Raw genomic sequence first — 24,555 nt, forward strand, 5'->3', positions numbered from 1 at the left:
AAAACTTCTCCTTTCTCCACATTTTCCCAACAGAAATGGATTGCTAATCTATAGTCCCCTGTGTGTAACATATGGATTCTTACTTTATTTGGTGCACATACAGAAATATTGCACAACATCCGTTCCACACTTCAGATCCTATAAACAGGTAAAAAGTTTATAAAGTTTTATTTTTATTTAAATCCTGTAACATTCTGGTGCATCATGATAAGCAAATTCGAACTAATTGTTTTTGTGTGTGTAACTTCATTAATCTTCCTTTGTCGATTTGTAGCTGCCTTCTTGAAACTGAGCCTCACTTAACAAGGCAGGCATTCTGCAAGATATAACATGTGATCCTGAAATATTCTGTCAAATTTTATTTGAGACTATTGATTTCCTTTTTTAAAATATTCGATAATGCTGCCTGCCTTCTATCCAACAATTATTTCATCATTGACAAAGAGTCCAGTAATGATCCTTCTCTCTTCACTGTAGTGGGTAGAAGGAACATCACCAACATTTATTATTCTCAATGATACTAGAGAACCTGAAAATATCTCATTCCAGTTATTAGGAGTTTATTTCAAGCCATTTTGTAGTGTCTTTGATTCCTTCAGATCAATTCATGGAAATTTCTGCTTGCAGATCTCTATATAAAGACGATGAATTTACGTTCGGGCGGCGCCACTATTTTTCTGGGCTTTGTACAGCAGAAACCAGCAGTTCAGCGGCAGCAGTTAGAAGTAGTCAAGGGGCGCTAGACCATCAGTATATCAGTTGCAGCATTGGGGCAGTTTATGCAGCTTGAAACGGACAAGGCCAAGCTTGCTACAATGCAAAGCTGCTGTAAAATGGAGCCCTTGCAGGACTACCCAAGCATTTTCCTCACAACCAGGTAACGGATTTGTTGTCCATAGTGCGACTAGAAACAGCATTTCAACAGAAAAGTAGAAAAGTGGGCCATTACCAGTACGAATAAGCTTTATTTTAGCATAGTATCAGGAGTATACGGACGCCTATCGGAGTGATAGGGGCACAGAGGATGACTGGGCAACATGGGACAGCATGCACCCTTTACAAGTTTGGGCCACAACTACTGCACCATCTGCTAGTACCACGTTCTCCTCCTAGGACCTGGTATTTCTTCCCAAGTGGGCTGCCTCCTGGCCCATCTCAACAGCAAAACAAAGCCAGGACGGACAGCTACCCACCCTTTTATGCTGGTGTGCGCCTCTAGGCGCCATATTCCGTCACTCGCAATGACAAGTTCCACCACTGGAGGCCATTAACCCCTGCAAGCAACTCGGCAGCCTTCAGTGCTGTTAGCTATACTGGAAGTGGCTGAGTTCTACTAACGGCATAAGTTTCTGGAGTTAGCATTTCTGGTCGCCAATGTCACGGCTCAATAGCCACCAGCTGCCATGCGCTGTCCTCTCCATGTGCTGTCAGGGGTCATAGCTGCAGGCTTCACCGATGCACAATGAGTATAATTACATGAGTGTTAATAAAATGTCTTAACTTTTGATATTGTTTGTCAAGAACCAACGGCCTGCTCCCTCGCCTAATCACACTGCAATGACCGAACTTCGCACAGAAGTGCTCATGCACCATTTCAGTTAGTGTCAGAAGTGGTGGTGCCAACTCCTGGGGGCATCATAAGGTCCGACTGCCACGCAGACGATGTCACAGCTGCAACTTGCACTGTCATCACACACTGCGGTGAGTGAGCAAACTATTGATTTTCTTTGTCTGTGTGGAGGTGATGGGGCCTAGGCAGAAACTACACTGAAACTAGAAAGTTAAGTTGATCAAACCAGTGCAATTGGCTGATGTATTGCAGTTCCGTGAGCACTATTTGTAGCCACTGTGGTGTTTTCAGTGCAAACTTGTAGTGCATAATGCACCTTATGCAGACTCACTTTCGGCAGAATGTTTTTCATGCCACTGTTAAGACTATTTTTCTAGGCAGTCGAAAGAATCTAGGTAGCTGATGAGGAGGTATAGAGTTAAAGTGGTTGTGCACTAATTTAAAGTGTGCGAGTAGTCTAAATTGATGAAAAGTTGTTTCTTTTTGTGTATGGAGGGTAAAAGTTTTACAGTGGCGGAATCCAGGATGCAGCAGGATTTTGTCCAGGTGGGCAGGATGCAGTCTGTACTTCATGAGGTAGCACAGCTAAGAGCGGACAAGACGGGATTACTAGGTCAAATTACGGTTAAGGATGAGCAGTTAGCAGCAGTCGGACAGTCTGAAACCCAGACAGATTCAGCGACAGCCAACCTAACTACTCCATTTTCCGATAAGTCAGCTGAGGAGGTAACGTCTTATTTGGATGACCTAGAATCACGGGATGGATTGGAGGTTGCTCAGATGATCAGTAGCAGTAAGTAACGAAATTACGGTTGGTTGAGGAGGCAATGTCGTTTGTCTCGTGTACAAAATGGTTAGGGGACGAATAGGCATTTAAGCAGTTAAGGGAAGGTCTCCTACAGCGGTATAAAGAAAACTGTGTGAAATTTTTATTCAAGCAGTTAAGTAGTGTGACTGAGAGAGACAGTGGTTCAGAGTAAGGCTTCACAGACGGAAATGTATGATTAATGTTCAAATTGCGGGAGAATGACGAGGCAAATAACATTATATTCCCAAGAAGCCACACAAAGGGCTTTTCCTCTGGTGTGTGTGCATATGCTTCAGTGAGTAGCCAAAAGAAGTGTACAGTGCCGTCAGGTTGGCTACGGAGTTTGAGGAAACTGATATGGACGGTTACTCCAAAAAAACTATACACTGAAGTCAGTTTGGCTAGGGAGCTTGTTGTTGTTGTTGTCTTCAGTCCTGAGACTGGTTTGATGCAGCTCTCCATGCTACTCTATCCTGTGCAAGCTTCTTCATCTCCCAGTACTTACTGCAACCTAAATCCTTCTGAATCTGTTTAGTGTATTCATCTCTTGGTCTCCCTCTACGATTTTTACCCTCTACGCTGCCCTCCAATGCTAAATTTGTGATCACGTGATGCCTCAGAACATGTCCTACCAACCGGTCCCTTCTTCTTGTCAAGTTGTGCCACAAACTCCTCTTCTCCCCAATTCTATTCAATACCTCCTCATTAGTTACGTGATCTACCCATCTAATCTTCAGCATTCTTCTGTAGCACCACATTTCGAAAGCTTCTATTCTCTTCTTATCCAAACTATTTATCGTCCATGTTTCACTTCCATACATGTCTACACTCCATACAAATACTTTCAGAAACGACTTCCTGACACTTAAATCTAAACTCGATGTTAACAAATTTCTCTTCTTCAGAAACGCTTTCCTTGCCACTGCCAGTCTACATTTTATATCCTCTCTACTTCGACCATCATCAGTTATTTTTCTCCCCAAATAGCAAAACTCCTTTACTACTTTAAGTGTCTCATTTCCTAATCTAATTCCCTCAGCATCACCCGCCTTAATTCGACTACATTCCATTATCCTCGTTTTGCTTTTGTTGATGTTCATCTTATACCCTCTTTTCAAGACACTGTCTATTCCGTTCAACTGCTCTTTCAAGTCCTTTGCTGTCTCTGACAGAATTACAGTGTCATTGGCGAACCTCAACATTTTTATTTCTTCGCTATGGATTTTAATACCTACTCAGAATTTTTCTTTTGTTTCCTTTACTGCTTACTCAATATACAAATTGAATAACATCGGGGACAGGCTACAACCCTGTCTCACTCCCTTCCCAACCGCTGCTTCCCTTTCATGCCCCTCGACTCTTATAACTGCCATCTGCTTTCTGTACAAATTGTAAATAGCCTTTCGCTCCCTGTATTTTACCCCCGCCACCTTCAGAGTTTGAGAGAGAGTATTCCAGTCAACATTGTCAAAAGCTTTCTCTAAGTCTACAAATGCTAGAAATGTAGGTTTGCCTTTCCTTAATCTATTTTCTAAGAAAAGTCGTAGGGTCAGTATTGCCTCACGTGTTCCATCATTTCTGCGGAATCGAAACTGATCTTCGCCGAGGTCTGCTCCTACCAGTTTTTCCATTAGTCTGTAAGGAATTCGCGTTAGTATTTTGCAGCTGTGACTTATTAAACTGATAGTTCGGTAATTTTCACATCTGTCAACACCTGCTTTCTTTGGGATTGGAATTATTATATTCTTCTTGAAGTCTGAGGGTATTTCGCCTGTCTCATCCAGATGGTAGAGTTTTGTCAGGACTGGCTCTCCCAAGGCCGTCAGTAGTTCCAATGGACTGTTGTGTACTCCAAGGGCCTTGTTTCGACTCAGGTCTTTCAGTGCTCTGTCAAACTCTTCATGCAGTATCGTATCTCCCAGTTCATCTTCATCTACATCCTCTTCCATTTCCATAATACTGTCCTCAAGTACATCGCCCTTGTATAGACCCTCTATATACTCCTTCCACCTTTCTGCTTTCCCTTCTTTGCTTAGAACTGGGTTCCATCTAAGCTCTTGATATTCATACAAGTGGTTCTATTTTCTCCAAAGGTCTCGTTAATGTTCCTGTAGGCAGTATCTATCTTACTCCTAGTGAGATAAGCCTCTACATCCTTACATTTGTCCTCTAGCCATCCCTTCTTAGCCATTTTGCACTTCCTTACGATCTCATTTTTGAGACGTTTGTATTCCCTTTTGATGGCTTCATTTACTGCATTTTTATATTTTCTCCTTTCATCAATTAAGTTCAATATTTCTTGTGTTACCCAAGGAGTTCTACTAGCCCTCGTCTTTTTACCTACTTGATCCTCTGCTGCCTTCACTACTTCATCCCGCAGAGCTACCCATTCTTCTTCTACTGTATTTCTTTCCCCCATTCCTGTGAATTGTTCCCTTATGCTCTCCCTGAAACTCTGTACAACCTCTGGTTTAGTCAGTTTATTCAGGTCCCATGTCCTTAAATTCCTACCTTTTTGCAGTTTCTTCAGTTTTAATCTACAGTTCATAACCAATAGATTGTGGTCACAGTCCACATCTGCCCCTGGAAATGTCTTACAATTTAAAACCTGGTTACTAAATCGCTGTCTTACCATTATGTAATCTATCTGATACCTTCTAGTATCTGCAGGTTTCTTCCATGTATACAACCTTCTTTTATGATTCTTGAACCAAGTGTTAGCTATGATTAAGTTATGCTCTGTGCAAAATTCTACCAGACGGCTTCCTCTTTCATTTCTCTCCCCCAATCCACATTCACCCACTATGTTTCCTTCTCTCCCCTTTCCTACTCTCGAATTCCAGTCACCCATAACTATTAAATTTTCGTCTCCCTTCACTACCTGAATAATTTCTTTTATCTCATCATACATTTCATCAATTTCTTCATCATCTGCAGAGCTAGTTGGCATATAAATCTGTACTACTGTAGTAGGCATGGGCTTCGTGTCTATCTTGGGCACAATAATGCGTTCACTATGCTGTTGGTAGTAGCTTACCCGTACTCCTATTTTCTTATTCATTATTAAACCTACTCCTGCTTTACCCCTATTTGATTTTGTATTTATAACCCTGTATTCACCTGACCAAAAGTCTTTTTCCTCCTGCCACCGAACTTCACTAATTCCCACTATATCTAACTTCAACCTATCCATTTCCCTTTTTAAATTTTCTAACCTACCTGCCCGATTAAGGGATATGACATTCCACACTCCGATCCGTAGAACGCCAGTTTTCTTTCTCCTGATAACGACGTCCTCTTGAGTAGTCCCCGCCCGGAGATCCAAATGGGGGACTATTTTACCTCCGGAATAAACGCCATCATCATTTAACCATACAGTAAAGCTGCATGCCCTCGGGAAAAATTACGGCTGTAGTTTCCCCTTGCTTTCAGCCGTTCGCAGTACCAGCACAGCAAGGCCGTTTTGGTTAGTGTTGCAAGGCCAGATCAGTCAATCATCCAGACTGTTGCCCCTGCAACTACTGAAAAGGCTGCTGTCCCTCTTCAGGAACCACATGTTTGTCTGGCCTATCAACAGATACCCCTCCGTTGTGGTTGCACCTACGGTACGGCCATCTGTATCGCTGAGGCACGCTAGCCTCCCCACCAACGGCAAGGTCCATGGTTCATGGGGGTAGGCTAGGGAGCTTAGGGAAACTGATATAGTAACAGGGGGAAGCGTTTCCCACGAATGTGAGGCGTTATACGTGTGGACGACCAGTGTACGTTTAGATCAACGTAAACAGCCTCAATGGGGTATAAATGGTGCAGATGGACACCATCAGATGAATTATAGGAATACTGGTGGGAATAAACAGCACAGAAATGGAAAAGAGTTAAATCAATTGAGTAGCGTTCACATTAAGTTTTGATGCTACAGATACTTATGCAGAGCTGTAATGTGGTTTAGTGTATAGCGCGAGAGACAGGAAACGTAGTTTTTTCAGATGCATGTGTCGGTGGAAAGTCAGGATCTCATAGGTCCAAAGTGGTTAAACCCACCATGCTACAGGTTGCATGATATGGGAGGCAATGACATAAAAGTATTAGGGTTGGCGTTATTGAATTTTGAGATTGACGTGGTTCAGTTTGAACAATGTGTGGAGGCAGTACCTCATGTGAGAGAAGGTTACTGTATGATAGGATTGGACTTGCTGTTGAAACATCATGCCAGAATTTACATTTGGCACATACGGTGAAACTTAGAGGGATGGCATTCCGGTTAGGGAAAACTGTTGCCATTGAAGTACTGTTGGAAGGTTTGTCTAACTAAAGGAATGAATCGATTAAACTGTGTACAAAAGCGGTAAGGCTTGTTCAAATGATATTATGTTGGAGGACATCGGGAAGTTGCTTTAGGTGAGTGTGGGACCTAAGTTAACTGTTGGTATGTTAGGTGGAACTCACAGGGATAACAATACATCTAGGGCGAACTGTTGCCAGTGACATACTGTTGCAACAATCACCTAACTAAAGGAATGATTCAATTAAACCTTGTACAAAACAGCCCAACCGTGTTTCAGGTCATATAGTGCCATAGGGTACAATTAAGTCACTTTCGGTGGGTGTAGGACCTAAGTTAACTGTTGATATGATATGTACAATAGAGTCACTAGATAGGATACAACATGTTTTGTAAGAACGAGCATTGTATGCACACAAGAGAGAGATGTTGCGACAATAGTACCTGTGAGTATAAATAATTTTGGTGCCCATGAGGTAAAACTAAGAAAGGGACTATTGGTAGCGCATCTGGACATCCTAGAGGAGGATAATTTGGGCGTATCAGATGTGGACCATAATCAGAAGCAGGCCATCACTATAATTGCTTCTGGAAGGTCCAGAAAAACAGGAAATGGAGAAATTGATATTAGAGTTTGAGGACTTATTTTACCCTTGGATCATTTGCCAGTAACATCTGTAACACAACACTGAATTCCAAAACGGAATGAAGCACCAGTATGTTAGAAAATGTGTCATATACCTTGGCATTAACAGCCATTTCTTCTATGCTTGCAGGCTATAGTTGTAATGTCATGAGGGATGCCCAAGCGGAGGGTTTCAACAAAAAAAAAGAAAAAAAAAAGAAACAGAAACGCTCAATGCTCAAGTGAATAATTAAATAGGTAAGAGAGCAAAGGGAGATATTCTGTACACACATGTGTGTATCTATGAACCAAGAGCTAACACCAAAATTCTGATGTGATATTCTTGTTCTTCAGCCTCAATTTCGTAGGACGTGATTGTTTTTGTAAAGGTGATAAAGGAGAGAGACAACTTTAATTTTTTTGTAGTCCTGTGTTACTTAGTTTTGGTAGTGCCAACATTGATTTCACCATCGTTTGTTTTCATCTGTGAAAGTACCAGCTTCAGTTGATCCTTTCTCATCTGTGATTCTTTCATGTGTATGTAACAGGATGAACCAAAAGCACAATTAATCTATATTAGGTATTTTGATTTATTACCATTGACGCTTCACATGTAATGTTTAGCTACAATAGTGCAGTTACATTAAAATTTTCTCAAATCAGTAACATCCATTTTAACTCCAAGGAAGTATAAGGAAAACATGTATTGCTTTAGCTTGCTGATTCTAATTCAACTTTTGTGCATGTATTAATGATCAACTGATGTGATACTGTGTGCATCTCTCTTTAAATTCCTCTGTCTCTTTAATGTATAGGTGTTTTGATGTAGAAACTATTAAGACAATATAGAAATCTTTTAGTTTCAGTATTCTTGTTTTCAGTCTCCCATTGTCTAATAACTTTGTATGTATAACCCACTTACTTTATCTTTTATTTTCGTGAAGAAGTAGTCCTTTTTCAAAGATATCTGTTGCTCTGCGGTACAATTTTGATCCCACGATATGTCTTATCAGATCGTAACTTCGTTATTTGTTTGCCATTGGATAATCTGATGTCCATTAGTGCTCTGCGTTTGTAGCTTTTTTGCTGTTTAGAAACGAATTTTTCAGTTTTCTCATTTCTGTATAAAGATGCATTAGGACATGTCCTGGAAAGCGTACTCTTTTGGTTAAACTTAAAACAGAAGTATTTGTCTTTAGAGTACGCCCCCGGTAGCTGAATGGTCAGCGTAACGGATTGTCAATCCTATGGGCCTGGGTTCGATTCCCGGCTGGTTCGGGGAATTTTCTCCGTCAAGGGACTGGGTGTTGTGCTGTCATCATCATCATCCTGTCATCCTCATCGACTGCAGGTCGCCGAAGTGGCGTCAAATTGAAAGACAGGCACCCGGCGGACGGCCTGCCCTACAGGGGTCCCTAGCCATACGATTAAATAAACAAATCGTCTTTAGAGAACACGAACACCTTACTAATAAAAAATTTTTAACCTGCCCTTTGTTGTCACGTATGAATTACTCAGCTGTAGACTTTCCTCCTAACTTTATTACACAGTGTGTTTGTTTTGAAATGAGAACATTTTGGATATACTTCTTCCTTCTGTTTCATCTAATCTGGCTTCTTCCCAACACACATACTAAAAAGAGTATCAAGATTTTTATCATTTGTGTGATTAAAAAGATGAAATTTCGTCAATAACATTCCTGAAATAATCTGCATTTCACCATCAGCTCAAAAGGTAAAGTGCAACTATGTTATCATCAGGTAAAACCGATATTCCACCGAAATTTATGGAAGCAAAGCGGATAAACTCAAAATTATCTATGATTAATTCCTAAAACAAAAAGCGGAAACAACTTTCATGGGAAACAAGATTCATGTTGAAAAATGTTCAATGGTATCATTTTGGGTGACAGCCAAGGCCGCAAACTACTAGGTATTTGAATGAAGACGCACACATCGAATGTTTAGCACCAGGTCAATGCAAGTTTCATGTTGAAAACCATTTACCACAACACTCCCAAAATATGCCCTTCTGATATTGTGGTAATTTGCAACAGGAACAAATGACATTTCCCTCAACAACAGGCAACACCTGTTGAATACTTTAAGGAAGAAATACTTTAAGGAATACTTTAAGGAATCTTACACTGTTTCTAAGAACGTTCTTTTAGCGCCATTTAGATATGACGTTAAAAAAGTCATGTGTGAAGAAATAATTAAGTTATATAAATACGCAGATCTATAAATTGTGTTCAGAATATGCAAATGTTCGAGTATGGTAATTAAAACAAGCGAATTTTGCAGAGAATATTGTACACGAAATGGGTTTCACTTAAACAGTCTTGGCAGAAAATAAGTCGTTAATTTCGTATTAGAAACCATGAAGAATAAAAAAACTACAGTACTAAGATACCCCATAATGCCACTTGGTTACAGAGAAAAAAAATTCCCAGTAATAATGTTACAAATCTCAATATCTGAGTAAGGACAACTTGACACATAAGGGCAAAAATTATATTAATTGTACTGATAATGCAACTGGATGCAGGACGCTTAACACTCATGATAATAGTAGGAAACACAAGGCAGACCATTCTACAGCAAACAAAAACGTCAACGTCACGACCAGTTCAAAAATCCTCGGGCTCTGTGACGTTTCAAATAGGAAGGTGCAGACACCTGTCAAAAACAGGCCAGGGCTCAGAAGTTTATGTGTGACATAAGGTGGCTTAATGATGTCACATTGGCACCAAAATTCACCATAATTCTGCCAAACGCCTCGCTGACCGTGACACATAGTGGGAGAGTCGTCGCACCCCCTCTTACCGTATTTCACCCCTTCATATGACGCCTGTGCAGTGGATGTCAGAACTGCGATGCCCAGCGATTAAATCACCTGGTTCTTTTATGGGTGGCTGAGGAAAACATTTCAGACACACTGGCGCTCATTATCGATACGAAAAGGTCTGAAAGCGTGGTACAAAGGGCGGCAGTGAAACGACCCGTTCCCTTAGGTCGTTGATTTCCACACATCTCACGGACGAAAACGGCACTTCGCTGTGCGATGAGTAAGAGAACGATGATTTTGACAACTTTGTCACTGCTCTCACTCCCAGACAATTCAACCGTTCTCTAAGGACTGCTACTGCGAAAGCAAAGAGAGCTTCACTCCAAGTTTAAACGCAGCCAAAACCTCTCAGACAAACAGAAGCTAAACGATGTCAAAGTTAGCGTAAAGAGGGCTATGCGTGAAGCGTTCAGTGAATTCGAAAGTAAAATTCTATGTACCGACTTGACAGAAAATCCTAGGAAGTTCTGGCCTTACGTTAAATCAGTAAGTGGCTCGAAACAGCATATCCAGACACTCCGGGATGATGATGGCATTGAAACAGAGAATGACACGCGTAAAGCTGAAATACTAAACACCTTTTTCCAAAGCTGTTTCACAGAGGAAGACCGCACTGCAGTTCCTTCTCTAAATCCTCGCACGAACGAAAAAATGGCTGACATCGAAATAAGTGTCCAAGGAATAGAAAAGCGACTGGAATCACTCAACAGAGGAAAGTCCACTGGACCTGACGGGATACCAATTCGATTCTACACAGAGTACGCAAAAGAACTTGCCCCCCTTCTAACAGCCGTGTACCGCAAGTCTCTAGAGGAACGGAAGGTTCCAAATGATTGGAAAAGAGCACAGGTAGTCCCAGTCTTCAAGAATGGTCGTCGAGCAGATGCGCAAAACTATAGACCTATATCTCTCACGTCGATCTGTTGTAGAATTATAGAACATGTTTTTTGCTCGCGAATCATGTCGTTTTTGGAAACCCAGAATCTACTCTGTAGGAATCAACATGGATTCCGGAAACAGCGATCGTGTGAGACCCAACTCGCTTTATTTGTTCATGAGACCCAGAAAATATTCGATATAGGCTCCGAGGTAGATGCTATTTTCCTTGACTTCCGGAAGGCATTCGAAACAGTTCTGCACTGTCGCCTGATAAACAAAGTAAGAGCCTACGGAATATCAGACCAGCTGTGTGGCTGGATTGAAGAGTTTTTAGCAAACAGAACACAGCATGTTGTTATCAATGGAGAGACGTCTACAGACGTTAAGGTAACCTCTGGCGTGCCGCAGGGGAGTGTTATGGGACCATTGCTTTTCACAATATATATAAATGACCTAGTAGATAGTGTCAGAAGTTCCATGCGGCTTTTTGCGGATGATGCTGTAGTATACAGAGAAGTTGTAGCTTTACAAAAGTGGAGCGAAATGCAGGAAGATCTGCAGCGGATAGGCACTTGGTGCAGGGAGTGGCAACAGACCCTTAACATAGATAAATATAATGTATTGCGAATACATAGAAAGAAGGATCCTTTATTGTATGATTATATGATAGCAGAACAAACACTGGTAGCAGTTACTTCTGTAAAATATCTGGGAGTATGCGTGCGGAACGATTTGAAGTGGAATGATCACATAAAATTAATTGTTGGTAAGGCGGGTACCAGATTGAGATTCATTGAGAGAGTCCTTAGAAAATGTAGTCCATCAACACAAGAGGTGGCTTACAAAACACTCGTTCGACCTATACTTGAGTATCGCTCATCAGTGTGAGATCCGCACCAGATCGGGTTGACGGAGGAGATAGAGAAGATCCAAAGAAGAGCGGCGCGTTTCGTCACAGGGTTATTTGGTAACCGTGGTAGCGTTACGGAGATGGTTAGCAAACTCAAGTGGCAGACTGCAAGAGAGGCGCTCTCCATCGCGGTGTAGTTTGGTCGCCAGGTTTCGAGAGGGTGCGTTTCTGGATGAGGTATCGAATATGTTGCTTCCCCCTACTTATACCTCCGGAGGAGATCACGAATGTAAAATTAGAGAGATTCGAGCGCGCACGGAGGCTTTCAGACAGTCGTTCTTCCCGCGATCCATACGCGACTGGAACAGAAAAGGGAGGTAATGACAGTGGCACGCAAAGTGCCCTCCGCCACACACCGTTGGGTGGCTTGCGGAGTATAAATGTAGATGTAGATGTAGATGTAGATGTAGTGGCCCTGCAACCACACTGAGCGTGATCGCACCTCTTTGGAGTGTAGCGTAGTAGTTTTTTTTGCTGTGGTATGTAGAGGGAACCACCAGAGACCGTTCAAACCATTCGACGAAATTAGAAAGTGATCTGAAGCATCAAAGGGTATTTATGCTTTTTAGCCCTCCTGGTCCGCACTCTCCAATGGCGTGATCACAGGGAAGAGCGACACTTACACATCTACGAGCAAAACGGCGAAGACTACGCGGTTTGGCAACATCCTCACTGCAACCCGGACACTGTTGTTGAGCATTTTAAAAATGTACCTGTACAGAGACTGCCAGTAACTGATTACTAGGCGCTTGTGAGACAGGAATCCATTTCGACACCCTTTGGATCTCGCATGCAGACAGAAGTTGCTATTTCAGCGATACAGCGCTGCGCAACTCAGGGTTGTCGAAATGGTTCCCTGACACAGCATTGTCTAGTGATTAATGTCTTGCTGTCTCTGTACAGGTACATTTTTTTAAATTCTCAACAAAGGTGCGAAGGTGGCACCGAGGTGTTGCGAAACTGGGTGGTCTTAGAGGAACCCTTGCCATTTTACTCACTCATGTGTCGATGTCTCACCCCCCTATGACCACGCCACAGGAGCGCACGATAAAGGAGGGCTGAAAAAGCATAAACATCCGTTGATGCTTCAGATTATTTTGAAATATTTTCAGATGGTTTTAAATGGTCCCTAGTGGATACACACTATACGCCAGAGCAAAAATTGCCCTCGCACTGCACTGCAAAGGGATGGGACAACGTTTAAAGAGCTTACAGGCCAACTATGTCCTTAGAGAAATGTTGAATCATCTGGGGTGATGTCAGCGATGTCAAAGGTTGTCTAGAACGTAGTCCTGTTGCTTAACGCACAGCAAACTGTCATTTTCGAGCGTTAAATGGATGGAAAAGAATGCCCTCATGTGAAGGGGTGGTGTCGTTGATGCTCTTTATGTCACCCTGAGGACATTTCGTGTCGATGCGGAGCTGTCGTGTATCTGAAATGTTTACCTCGGCCACCAATAAATAAGTCGAGTGTTTTCAATGCTGCGCGTAACGGTTTGACCTCCAACCCAGAGGCGTCAAAAGAACTGTTGAAATATGTGTAAGAGGGGATGTGACGACCTTCTGATCGTGTGACATGTCCACGGTGGCATTGGACAGAATTCTGGTGAAATTTCGTGCCAATGGTATAAAAGTAACCGACTTTACACGTCAGATGAACTTCCAAGCTGTGGCCTTCTTTTCGCACGTGTCGACACCACTCTGTCTGAAGCGTCGTCGAGCCCAAGGGTGACGTGCCAGGATGCCACGGTTTCGCATTGTTACAAAGGTAGGTTGTAGGCACCTTTGAGCCAAATTTCAAACTTCAATTACGCCGTTTCGAGAATAGTGACACTTTCTGTTGCGCACTGTACAATGTAACAGATGCAAGTAATAGAACTAGCAGCAGTTAACTGCGAGTGGAGGAAAGACAACTCAAATATTATAGGTATATGCAGACCTCCCTGTGGCAACTTCGATATTTTCTTGTAAGTTATTAATGCACTGCTTCTTGGCATAGACTGCACTAAAGATCATTGGGTTAACATCACTCTAACTGGAGGTATAAAAAATTGAAATGCTACCTACTAACGCCAGCATGAAAAAGTTGTGGTAATCGTAGATCACTTTAATTTAACTTTCCTGACAAATGAGCCCTCTAGACAGGTCAATAGCAGCAAATATTTGCACTGTCAACATTATAACTGACATGTTTCCCTTTACATATAATACCTCAGTTCTGAAGCTTCCCATTTGCTGTTCATATGCTGATAGAAGCAGAAAACTATTGACATTGCAAAAAGAACCACCCATCATGGCAATGTTGGAAATTTCAACATAGCTAAAAACTTTACAGCATTATGCAAGAAACTGCATTGCTTTCACTGGACTGGTGTCAATATTCTATTATTGTTTCAGAGTCTCATACCAAGAAATTACCTTTCCAGGAAATTGGAGAAATCGTTAAGTGAAAACAACGAGAGAAAAACATGGATATTTCCAATGTGCAACGCCAAAGGCTGGCAATAATCGCTGACTGGAGATGGAATTTAAGAACTATTGGTGATTATTACGATGAACTACTATTAGAAACTAGAAGTAAATACGTAGCCATGGCGTTAAGAAACTTGAGTAACACTGGAGGGGGATGGGTTGTTTTGCTGGAGGAGACCAGATATCGTGGTCATCGGTCTCGTCGGATTAGGGAAGGACGGGGAAGGAAGTCGGCCATGCCCTTTCAAAGGAATCATCCCGGCATTTGCCTGGAGCGATTTAGGAAAACCCCGGAAAACCTAAATCAGGATGGTCGGATGCAGGATTGAACCATCGTCCTCCCGAATGTAAGTCCAGTATGGTAACCACTGCGTCCCCTCGCTCGGTGAGTAACACTAGATAGCTGCTTGGAAAGCTATAAATAGCATCATGGATTGCAATGACAAATGAGCCATGGACCTTATCAGTAACTATAAACTATCATCAGGTGCCAGGTATTTTAATGAGTAGTTTTCTTTTGTTGAAAATTCATCAAAGATAATTTCAAAACTGTCCAGTATAGATACGAGTATAATGCCAGTCCAATTAAACAGAGTTTGTATTTGGTCCCAGATAACAACAAGGTGAGAAAATACGTTGTAAGGTCACTAAATAATTTAATATCGGCAGGCCATGTTGAGTTGGCTATCAGCACATTAAAAGGGTGTATAGACAGCATATCTGACGTCATGACCACAGTAATAGATGATGTAACTATGTCAATTAGTTTTCTAACCAATCTAAAAATACCACAAGTAACACTGATTTACGTGAAAGGTGATAAATAAAAAATTTGAAACTATTGACCCACGTCCATCTTACCAGCATTTTATATGGTAATTGAAAAAGTCATTTACACACAACTAATGACATTCCCGAATCAACATAATCTACCATCTGAAAATCAGAATGGCTTTATGAAAACATGTCAACATCAGTAGCCACAGTAAAGTTAACAGACGAAATAAAACTGTCAAAGAGAACAATGAATATGTCACTGCAGTGTTTCCCAATATCGAAAAATCCTTAGATCATGTCAACAGCACCATGCTTCTGGACAAGCTATGGAACGTGGGTATTAAAGAATTTCCTATGAATTTATGAAATCGTTTATGAGCGATAGGATGCAATTTATGTTGCTCAAAACAAACAGTGGGTCAGTTGTGAAACAGGAAAAACGGACAAAATTCTTTGGAATAATAATCAAGGACAACCTCAAGTGAGACATGCTTAAAGATTTCTTAGCCTTTTTCTTGTTTGTCATTTTCCATAGTGTCATACTGAGGAGCAAGTCTCCATGTTCACAGTAGAAGACAGTACACGAAATTATAATAGAAGAGTAGTAACACATATAATGAAACATATACGACTCCTATGCAAACGACGGGCCATAAGTTTAAATAAACGTAATCAACAACATAAGACAGCAATTAGCTTAATTTTTCAGTTTTTACAGGAGTCAGCGATGAGGAAACTCTTCAGTTTAGACTTGTAAGGGCGTAGTATGCTGCTAAGAGTTTTGAATTCTTGAGGAAACTTATTAAAAATGGATGCAGAAGAATACCGCGCGCCTTTCTGTACTGCACGCCTTTCTGCACAAGAGTCAAGGAGGTACATTCCAAATAGAGATTGGATGTCCGCCTAGTATTAACTGAGTGAAAGCTGCTAACTCTAGTGAATAAGCTTATATTGTTAGCAACAGTGTCAGAATTTCCTGACTGCTCCACAGAGGTGAGAAGAGGTTCCCGAGCTTACACAACATATTCCTCGAATGGCCCGTTTCTGGCCATGTGTCGTAAGGGAATGAAAACAAGTAAACTGCTTTTCATGTTGAACTATCACACATTTCAGGCACTGTTCTAACGGTAAGTAAAGTAGTGCTTAGTTCTGTTAATTGCAAAAAGTCAGAGTGCATGATTTTTAATTTAAAATAGAACTTCTTTCTGAAGACGCAAGATGTGTCAATTCCTTGAATGTAAATTAGTGTGATGGTATTACCTTAATTTAAACAAGTAAAAATTGCGTGAATTAAAATACAGAGAAAACCTCTATTATCATAGGACAAGAAACAATAGATAAAACTAAGTACCATATTATTGAATGTCATGATTAATTATCAGGTATGAGCTTATAAAGCATATATTATTTAGTAAAATTCCACTAGGTATACAAGATCTTCCAGCTGATGTATTTAAATAAGCAATATAAGGCTTTGCCCATCATGGACGAATATTCATTAACTCTATTACAAGATCGTAATTTCCGTAAAAAAAACCATTGTATTTTAGTGTATATTAATGTAGTTACTGCTCTGTTTTTGATGTTGTCTATTGCTGTAATGGCATAATGAAATTATTGTTATTATTATTCTTTGTCCTTAAAATTTGGCAAATAAATGTATAATTACTCAATAATTGTGAGACTTGTTTTTATAATCTGTGGTACTTTCACTTGGCTGTGATCCTATATATTGATAAAATACTGAGAGTGTAGGATTTTGAAAGTGACTGTGCATCAGCAGATGGAAAACCACCTTAAAAACCATCCAAAGGCTGGCTGGCAAACCGGGACTCAACACTAATACGCGGGGCAGATTCTTGCTGGGTACCAGCATGCCTTCCCCCTTGGGAAGCAGCGTGCTAGACCATGCGGCTAGCCAGGCGATCTAGTGAAGCATACTTACATAGAACTACATCATCTGTATCCAGTGAGGGAGTCGTTGACTGTCCGGTGTGGCTTCCACTAAATCACTATTTAAAATACGTGATTTAAAAGTAGTAGCTCTCCACTGTATAGCTTTGTCTTAAAAGAACTAATAGAATGTCTTTTATTTTATTATTTTGCAATGTTCATTTCATCTTCGACTTTTCTTAATTTTTAATGTGTTTTATTCTGCCTATAACATCGCGATTTCTAGAAATAAGTACGCTGCTTTGCGGTCTTCATATATTCACTCTTTTACTGTGTATTTTATATCACCTTAGTGTATTCGTTCATATAGTATGCTTTCTCCTTTAGCATCTCATTCACCAGTCTGCCCTTGTCTTTTAATATTTGCAGTTTCGCCATTACTGTGTGTCCTTTTACAGTATTCCTCCATCTCATGGTTTATCTTAATACGTTAGTATTGGGCCTGTGCTACATTGATAATATTTCCTTAAAGCTTTCTTGCCTTGTCACTCATGTTTGTTTAATTTGCATATTCACCCACAAGTGCTTCTTGTGCCTCTTTATGGTATTGTAAATAGTTTGCTATGTTTACCTGAGCCTGAAGGCACTATAAGCCACATTACTTTAATGGCACACTTTTTACTCGCTCCCCTCTCCCTCTTTTAAACTTTTTAGTTAATATGTTAACTCTAGTAATGAATATATTCTTCTGATATCACACACGCTACTCACTGCAGTTACATGCATACAGGGCATGTATGAGCGCCACCTACCAGAGGCGACCTAAAACTAACGCTTGTACCCTTCAGCCAGTCACTAGTTCTGTACATGAAACATTTATTCTCTGTAGGATGCGAAGCAACATTTCTTATTTTTATTTAATGTTATATATATATATATATATATATATTAAATATCACACATTGGACATTGAATCCAACACTGTGTAGTGTGTCACTTGGAAGATTTATATATATATATATATATATATATATATATATATATATATATATATGTATATATGCTTCACTAAAATTATTTTTAATCGTTTCCTAACAATTTTGTTTATTTTAATAATGCCATATACTATATGTTCTACATAAAATGTCATAACATTTGTTAATAGGTTCAATACCTTCTGAAGAAGACAGTTTTAAAACTGTCTAAACCGTGGTCAAGTTTTAATAAACCTGTATTTTGTAAGTGATTAACTATTATTCCCAGTACACTGAAAATAATGAGATCACGCAGAATTACGACTATCGTGTGAACCAAATTCCTACAGAATTTATGGCTACCGATTAATTTGAAAAGTTCTTTGATGTGCCTGTTTGCATTTTATAAAGAGTTATACAGCATATAACAATTCAGCATAGATATTCCATGGTTGCCTCTGCTCTGCATATGTTGAAGTATAAAACTCTTTGATAAATTCTCAGAATACGAGAACATATGGTGTTAATGATATACCTATAGGTCTACATTTGAGGCAGTTATATACATGCATATTAAGTTTTTCCTCCTACAGTTTCCACTCACAGAATTTAAATAAATAATAACCTTAAAAAAGAGCAGTAGGAATACTAATAGTAATAAATAAAACAAAATTTGAAATATTCACCTCAGAGAGGTCAACTACTTCAAAAATTATTGACATATTTTCTGTCAGTTCAAGAGCTTCGCCAGACGTTAAACAAAGCTTCTTGTTATCGTCGAGTACAGTGTTCAAATTTTCTACCCATCTCGAATCTATTGGTCCATCAAAAACAATCCACCTCCTTTTTGAAGCATCACTAGCACAGAGTCTCCTGCAAAAAAAGTAACTTCTGTAACACAGTTATTTACTAACTGGTGTTTTTTCACTGTTTTACCAGTGCTGGAGCATTGTGTAAGTTACGGATTTTTCAATATTTAATAAAAAAATACAAAGTATACTGCGTGTTCATAATTGGAATGTATCAAATCAAAAAATACTGGTAAAGGGGAAATTACAACTGTTACATAGGAAAAAATTCATAAAGTGTTTTGAATAAAATATCTCAAGCATTTAATTTAGCATAGACATTATAGTGGTCCCTTTTTATCAACTTCAAGAAGGGATGGCTCTGACTCCTTTATCTGTTTCAATGGACAACTAACTGATCAGTGTAATATTTTAGCTCACTGAAACAACTACTTGGCGGCCTCCAACGATCATGAAGTTTTCGCCTAGAAGCTTGTTTGCATTTGTTAAGTCAATATGAAAAAGCACCAAATGCTGTCTATATGAATTACTTCTACTATTGTTATCATTATTATTATTTGATAAATTTATTTTGATGTGTCTATATCTTTAAAATGGTATATGCTTGGTTTTCCTATTTTGTAAAGAAAAATGCATTTGTATTTCATGGCCGATTTTACAGTTATTGTTTTGAGTAGCTTCTGCTGTTGTGGAGGGATTGCTGTGATGTGGTATTCCTAAACAAAGAAAACAGCAACATCTTCTTCTGGAAGGTGATTAAACAAATTAGTGTAACAGTTTTACACCTCTCATTGACTACATTTGTTATCAAATCATTGGAGCCAAACAACATTGACAAGTGTTGAACACTTTCTTCTACAACCTAAAATTACTAAAAATAAGAAAGAAAGACCCGTGGGGATGATTAAGAAATGTTTCCTTTTTTGGCAAAAAGAATGAATACCTGATAGAAGTATTGATCGCAGTGATGGTAAATTAATAAAACTCTATGATGAAATGAGATGTTTACAGAAATATTTGTCTAGAACTGCAGACAAGAGAAAAGAGATTTTTTTGTATATATAGTGGACAAACTCCTTGACATACAGTAGCTCATTCAGATTCTGTACAACAAATAGAACAGGTCAGGATAAGACTTTCATATAGTACATATCTCTAGTCACGAAAAACTGACAACGACTGCGAGAGCAGTGTGCTGACCACACGATCCTCCATATCTGCGTCCAGTGACACCCATAGGATAAGGACGACACGGCGGTCGGTCAGTACCGTTAGGGTCTTCTGAGACCTGCTTGGATAGAGTTTAGTTTATTTTAGTTATACTACATACCAAAGGTGGAGTATCGCATAGGAAAAATGATTTCCTAATGCTTCAATGTCAACAAGGACAACTGGTCTCTATGGAGGTCCATGTCAACGTGAACCCCACCATCAGCTCTTACCAGCCGACATCGAGACTCATGTGACCAGGCCAAGGTTTTGTAGTCGTCTAGAATCCAAACAATGTTCTCACGAAGCCAGTTGAGACACTACAAGCGATGTTGTGCTGTTGCCAAAGGCACTCGCGTCGATCGTTTGCTGCCATCGCCCGTTAACGACAAATTCCGTCGCACTCTCCTAATGCATACGTTTGTTGTCCACGCTGATTTCTGCCGTTGTTTCACGCAGTGCTGCTTGTGCATTAACACTGACAACTCTACGCAGACACCGTCGCTCTCGGTCGTTAAGTGAAGGGCGTCAGTAACTGCATTTCCCGTGGTGAGAAGTAATACCTGAAATCTGGTATTCTCGGCGTACTCATGACACTGTGGATCTCACGATATCGTATTCCCTAACGATTTCCGAAATGGAATGTCCCATGCGTCTAGCGCCAAATACCATTACGCGTTGAAAGTCTGTTAATACTCCTCATGTGGCCATAATCACGCCATAAACCATTTCACAAGAATAACCTAAGTACAAATGAATGCTCCGCACAATACACTGTCCTTTTATACCTTGTGTACATGATAATAACGCCATCTGTATATGTGCATATCGCTATCCAATGATTTTTGTCACCTCAGTGTATAGGTTATAAATCGTGATATATCTCCAATAGACGACATACGAGTAGAGGAGATTAAGAACTTCGGTCTTGTGCGTTGGCTACTTGATTTATTGAACAACTGGGTCAAGGTTTGCAAGATCCCCAAAGTCTCGCAGATGGCTGTCCCTAACCCAGGCAAAGATCGCATGGGTCCCAAAAATTACAGGCCCCTTTTCTTGTTCTGTCACCTCTAAAAAGTCCTGGAGAGGCTCTTCTTTCAGAGACTGATAGCAAGAGTGGCGCATTTTCTTATATCACAGCGAGTTGGTTTCAGAGAAGGAAAAATGTGTACATCACAGCTCTTCAACTTCACACAGCACATCAAGTATGGATTCGAGGAATGGCTCGTCACAGGCGATGTGTTCATTGTCCTCTCTGTGGATTGAAAAACTCTTAATCATCAGTTTCTTCTAACAAAAGTATGACATCAAAGACATCAATCTCATGTTCATCATCATTGCACCCCTACCCAGAATTTACAGGAATTAAGTGACTAGTGTATGTAGGTGTGCTACCAACCCCCTCCAATGACCTACCAAGTCGTCATTGCTTCCAGGCCATGTTGTGTTGTTGCTGTTACATGTGCCAAAGGTGGAATTACTGGCTATTATGCAGGTGGCCAAAATGTTCAGGCTGATCAGTGATGTTCTTCTGTAGTACATTAATGTCATTAGAAAATATTATGGGTTTTTGAAGAATCCTTCAATATCGCTGGTAGGTCATTTATGTTCAGAGTTAACTGTTCAGTCGATTATTTATCTTATAATAGTTTTCTGGTGAGATTCTGTGTGCCAGTTTAACATTTAATGTGGTATTGGATACAAGACAGTAGTATGGCTGGCGACTCTAGCCCACTTTGTTTACAAATTATAAGGTTTTTTAACTTGTTTACATCATGTGACAAAGGTCATTGACCTCCATGACCAAAGCCACTTTATCCATAATGTCTTCAAACCATGCTGCCTTCCCTCCCTTCCCCATCCCTTCCCCATCCTCATCTCCCTCTCTCCAGTAAATCACAATGTAATATTAAACTGAAAGAATCAACCAAATATTCAACTATGCGAGTGGGAACATTAAAAATGAAAAACAAGAAAATTAAAGATGGCAGTGAATGGTAAATTTCAACATCCACACTCCCTCCCTCCTTCTCTCTCTCTCTCTGACACACACACACACACACACACACACACACACACACACACACACACATACACACAAACACTACATAACGTATCGCCTCCCTCACTTCTCCTCCAATCGCACGTAGCATTTCAGTCACCACTAAAATGAAAGAAGCAATTAAACTGTAGCTCCATCTGGGCTGTGCTCAAAAGTATCTGAACGAACTGTATTATTTATTAAAAAACACACGTTAATAAGGATATGAATGGCGTAAAATGACAAAAATTTGTCTACTATGTTTTTATTACTGACTTCAAAATACATTTTGTGGATGGGTTACTAGCCACATCAGTAAATTACATTGAAATCCTTATATCAGTTGCTATGCCATATTACAAAGAATATATAATACACTCTCTATAAACGTTTGCTTATGCAGTGTAATTGAGGCATTCGTTATATGTATTTGTTGAAAAAGAGTTTTATTTTAAATACTATTCAGCAGATCTTCGAAAACACAAAATAAAATCAACTTCTGCTTTTATGCTACTGTTGAATGTCGATGATGCTTGTTAAACGTCACAATATTTATGTCTGGAGAATCGCATCAACAACAAAAACTTGTGCAATGTTAACATCGACCTGATGTTGAAAACGTGATTGTGAACTCTAAAGTAAGAACGTGAAGACTATTTTCATGCATAAACACATGTGGCCTGCTAAACATGCAAGTAAACTTCTTATGGAAGATGAGAATGAGTATAAAATGTACTCTCCATAAGTAGTTAAAAACCAGTGTTTACTTAGACAATACAAAGAGGTTGAAAAATCAGCCAGCCAGCTGCAATTGAAAGTTTATTTATCCCTTGAACTGTTTCGATATTTATAAAAATAGTGAGTGTTTTCAAGACATGAGGAAACCAAGGTGAAACCATGTCCAGACGTTGTGGAGTCGAGCAGCCACCCCTCATCACAGATGTGATGTAGCAAGGCCCACTCTTTCTGAAGAAGATATTTTTATAAATACTGTAACCTGTGTCAATGGATATATAAACCTTTGGTTTGCAACTGGTTGGCTGATTTTCTTCAGTCTATTCAAATTTTTGAAATTGCTGAATTGGAGCCATGTTTAAGATTTTACAAAATATGTTTAACACATTAGTAGTACGTCGTTCTTGAAGATGAGTTTTACTTTGAAGTTAATATTTTCATGTTAAACTTCAAATATATACTTATAAGAATGTTTATTATAATAATTACTGCTTTTGACATTGAAAATACACAACTATCCATTCACAGTCTCGAAACAGACATTTTCTATGTCATTTACCATGTAAATTGTTTCATACACAAAATAATTATTACTTCTGAGTTGCGCTACAGTCTCCACTAAGTATACAATTGAAAATATCATGCAGCATATATTCTTTATCACAGTATGTAAAACGATATTGACAAGTGGAAGACTTTGCTTCAACAATTTCATATAAGCTTTCAAAATTAAAAACTAGCTTGTGTAGTTGACATTAACTTTCATTTCATACTTCTCATTACATGAAATAAGATTCTGTGTTAAAAAAACTGTAATGCACCACTTTACACAGAAAAATGCTTCTTTCATATATATATTGTAAGAACTGTGAGTCTACATACTTGAATATGGCTGGAAACACTCCAGGGAGCTTTAGAAAGCCTGCGTCCCCAAAAATCTGTGGGATTGTCATTGATTTAGGGTTAATAACTTCATAATCTATTTCTTCCACAATATCACCACCACTCTGAAGTTTAGGAAAAGCATTGGCGACAACCTGAAAGTGTAATACAGAATTCTTACGTTGAACTTGCTAGACTGATGAACCTTCAACTACAGCTGTTTTTTAGTAAAAACTGAAACTGAGCTTGTAATTTTTCTATTATGTAACAACCATAACTAATTTCACTTTATTAGTTAACTCTTATGATCATACCTGTGTTTCTTCTATATTTTCATTGCTTCATTTTTGCACTTAAGTTTTCTGTTTATTTCAACTATGTATTAATTTTTTAAAATACAGTACACTGTTTGTTTAATACATTCAACAGAGTATGATAAAGTATAGATATGCTAATCATAATCTTGATTATAAATGAGATTAAAACAGTAATCATTAGGGTTATGCGAGTGAAATATTATATGTGCCCTGCCAGTGGTCTAACAGAACCCATGTTTATTTCCTCCATTTATTGCTTACCAAACGGCTTGTTGGGTAAGAAGATTTCTCACCTTACAATTAGTATGATAATCTTAGACAGAGAACACAGTGTCACAATCCCTCCTCAAGGCTCCGCACTAGGGCTAACTCCGTTATTGTTCTTATTCATGAACATTAATTCTATGTTGATCTTATTTGGAGATGATATTTACTAATTTAAAGTAATGCTGTTAAAAAAAGAAATTTAAAATACTAGAAGATTAAATTAAGTGAAAATAACAGCCACATGAGAGAAACAAATGT

General features: G+C 39.4%; 1 protein-coding gene across 1 annotated transcript in view; it reads right to left on the reverse strand.

Moving 5' to 3' along the window:
- Positions 1–24,555, reverse strand: part of LOC126184477 (dynein axonemal heavy chain 7-like) — a 1,143,184-nt gene that overhangs the window by 785,530 nt on the left and 333,099 nt on the right. Inside the window, exons 20-21 of the mRNA XM_049926869.1 lie at positions 23,714–23,868; positions 18,724–18,910 (exon numbers count right to left, since the gene is read on the reverse strand). Of these exons, the coding sequence (XP_049782826.1) occupies positions 18,724–18,910; positions 23,714–23,868 (342 nt within the window). The remainder of the gene's footprint in view (positions 1–18,723; positions 18,911–23,713; positions 23,869–24,555) is intronic.

The sequence above is a fragment of the Schistocerca cancellata genome, chromosome 4 (genome assembly GCF_023864275.1).
Source record: "Schistocerca cancellata isolate TAMUIC-IGC-003103 chromosome 4, iqSchCanc2.1, whole genome shotgun sequence".
Classification (NCBI taxonomy): domain Eukaryota; kingdom Metazoa; phylum Arthropoda; class Insecta; order Orthoptera; family Acrididae; genus Schistocerca; species Schistocerca cancellata.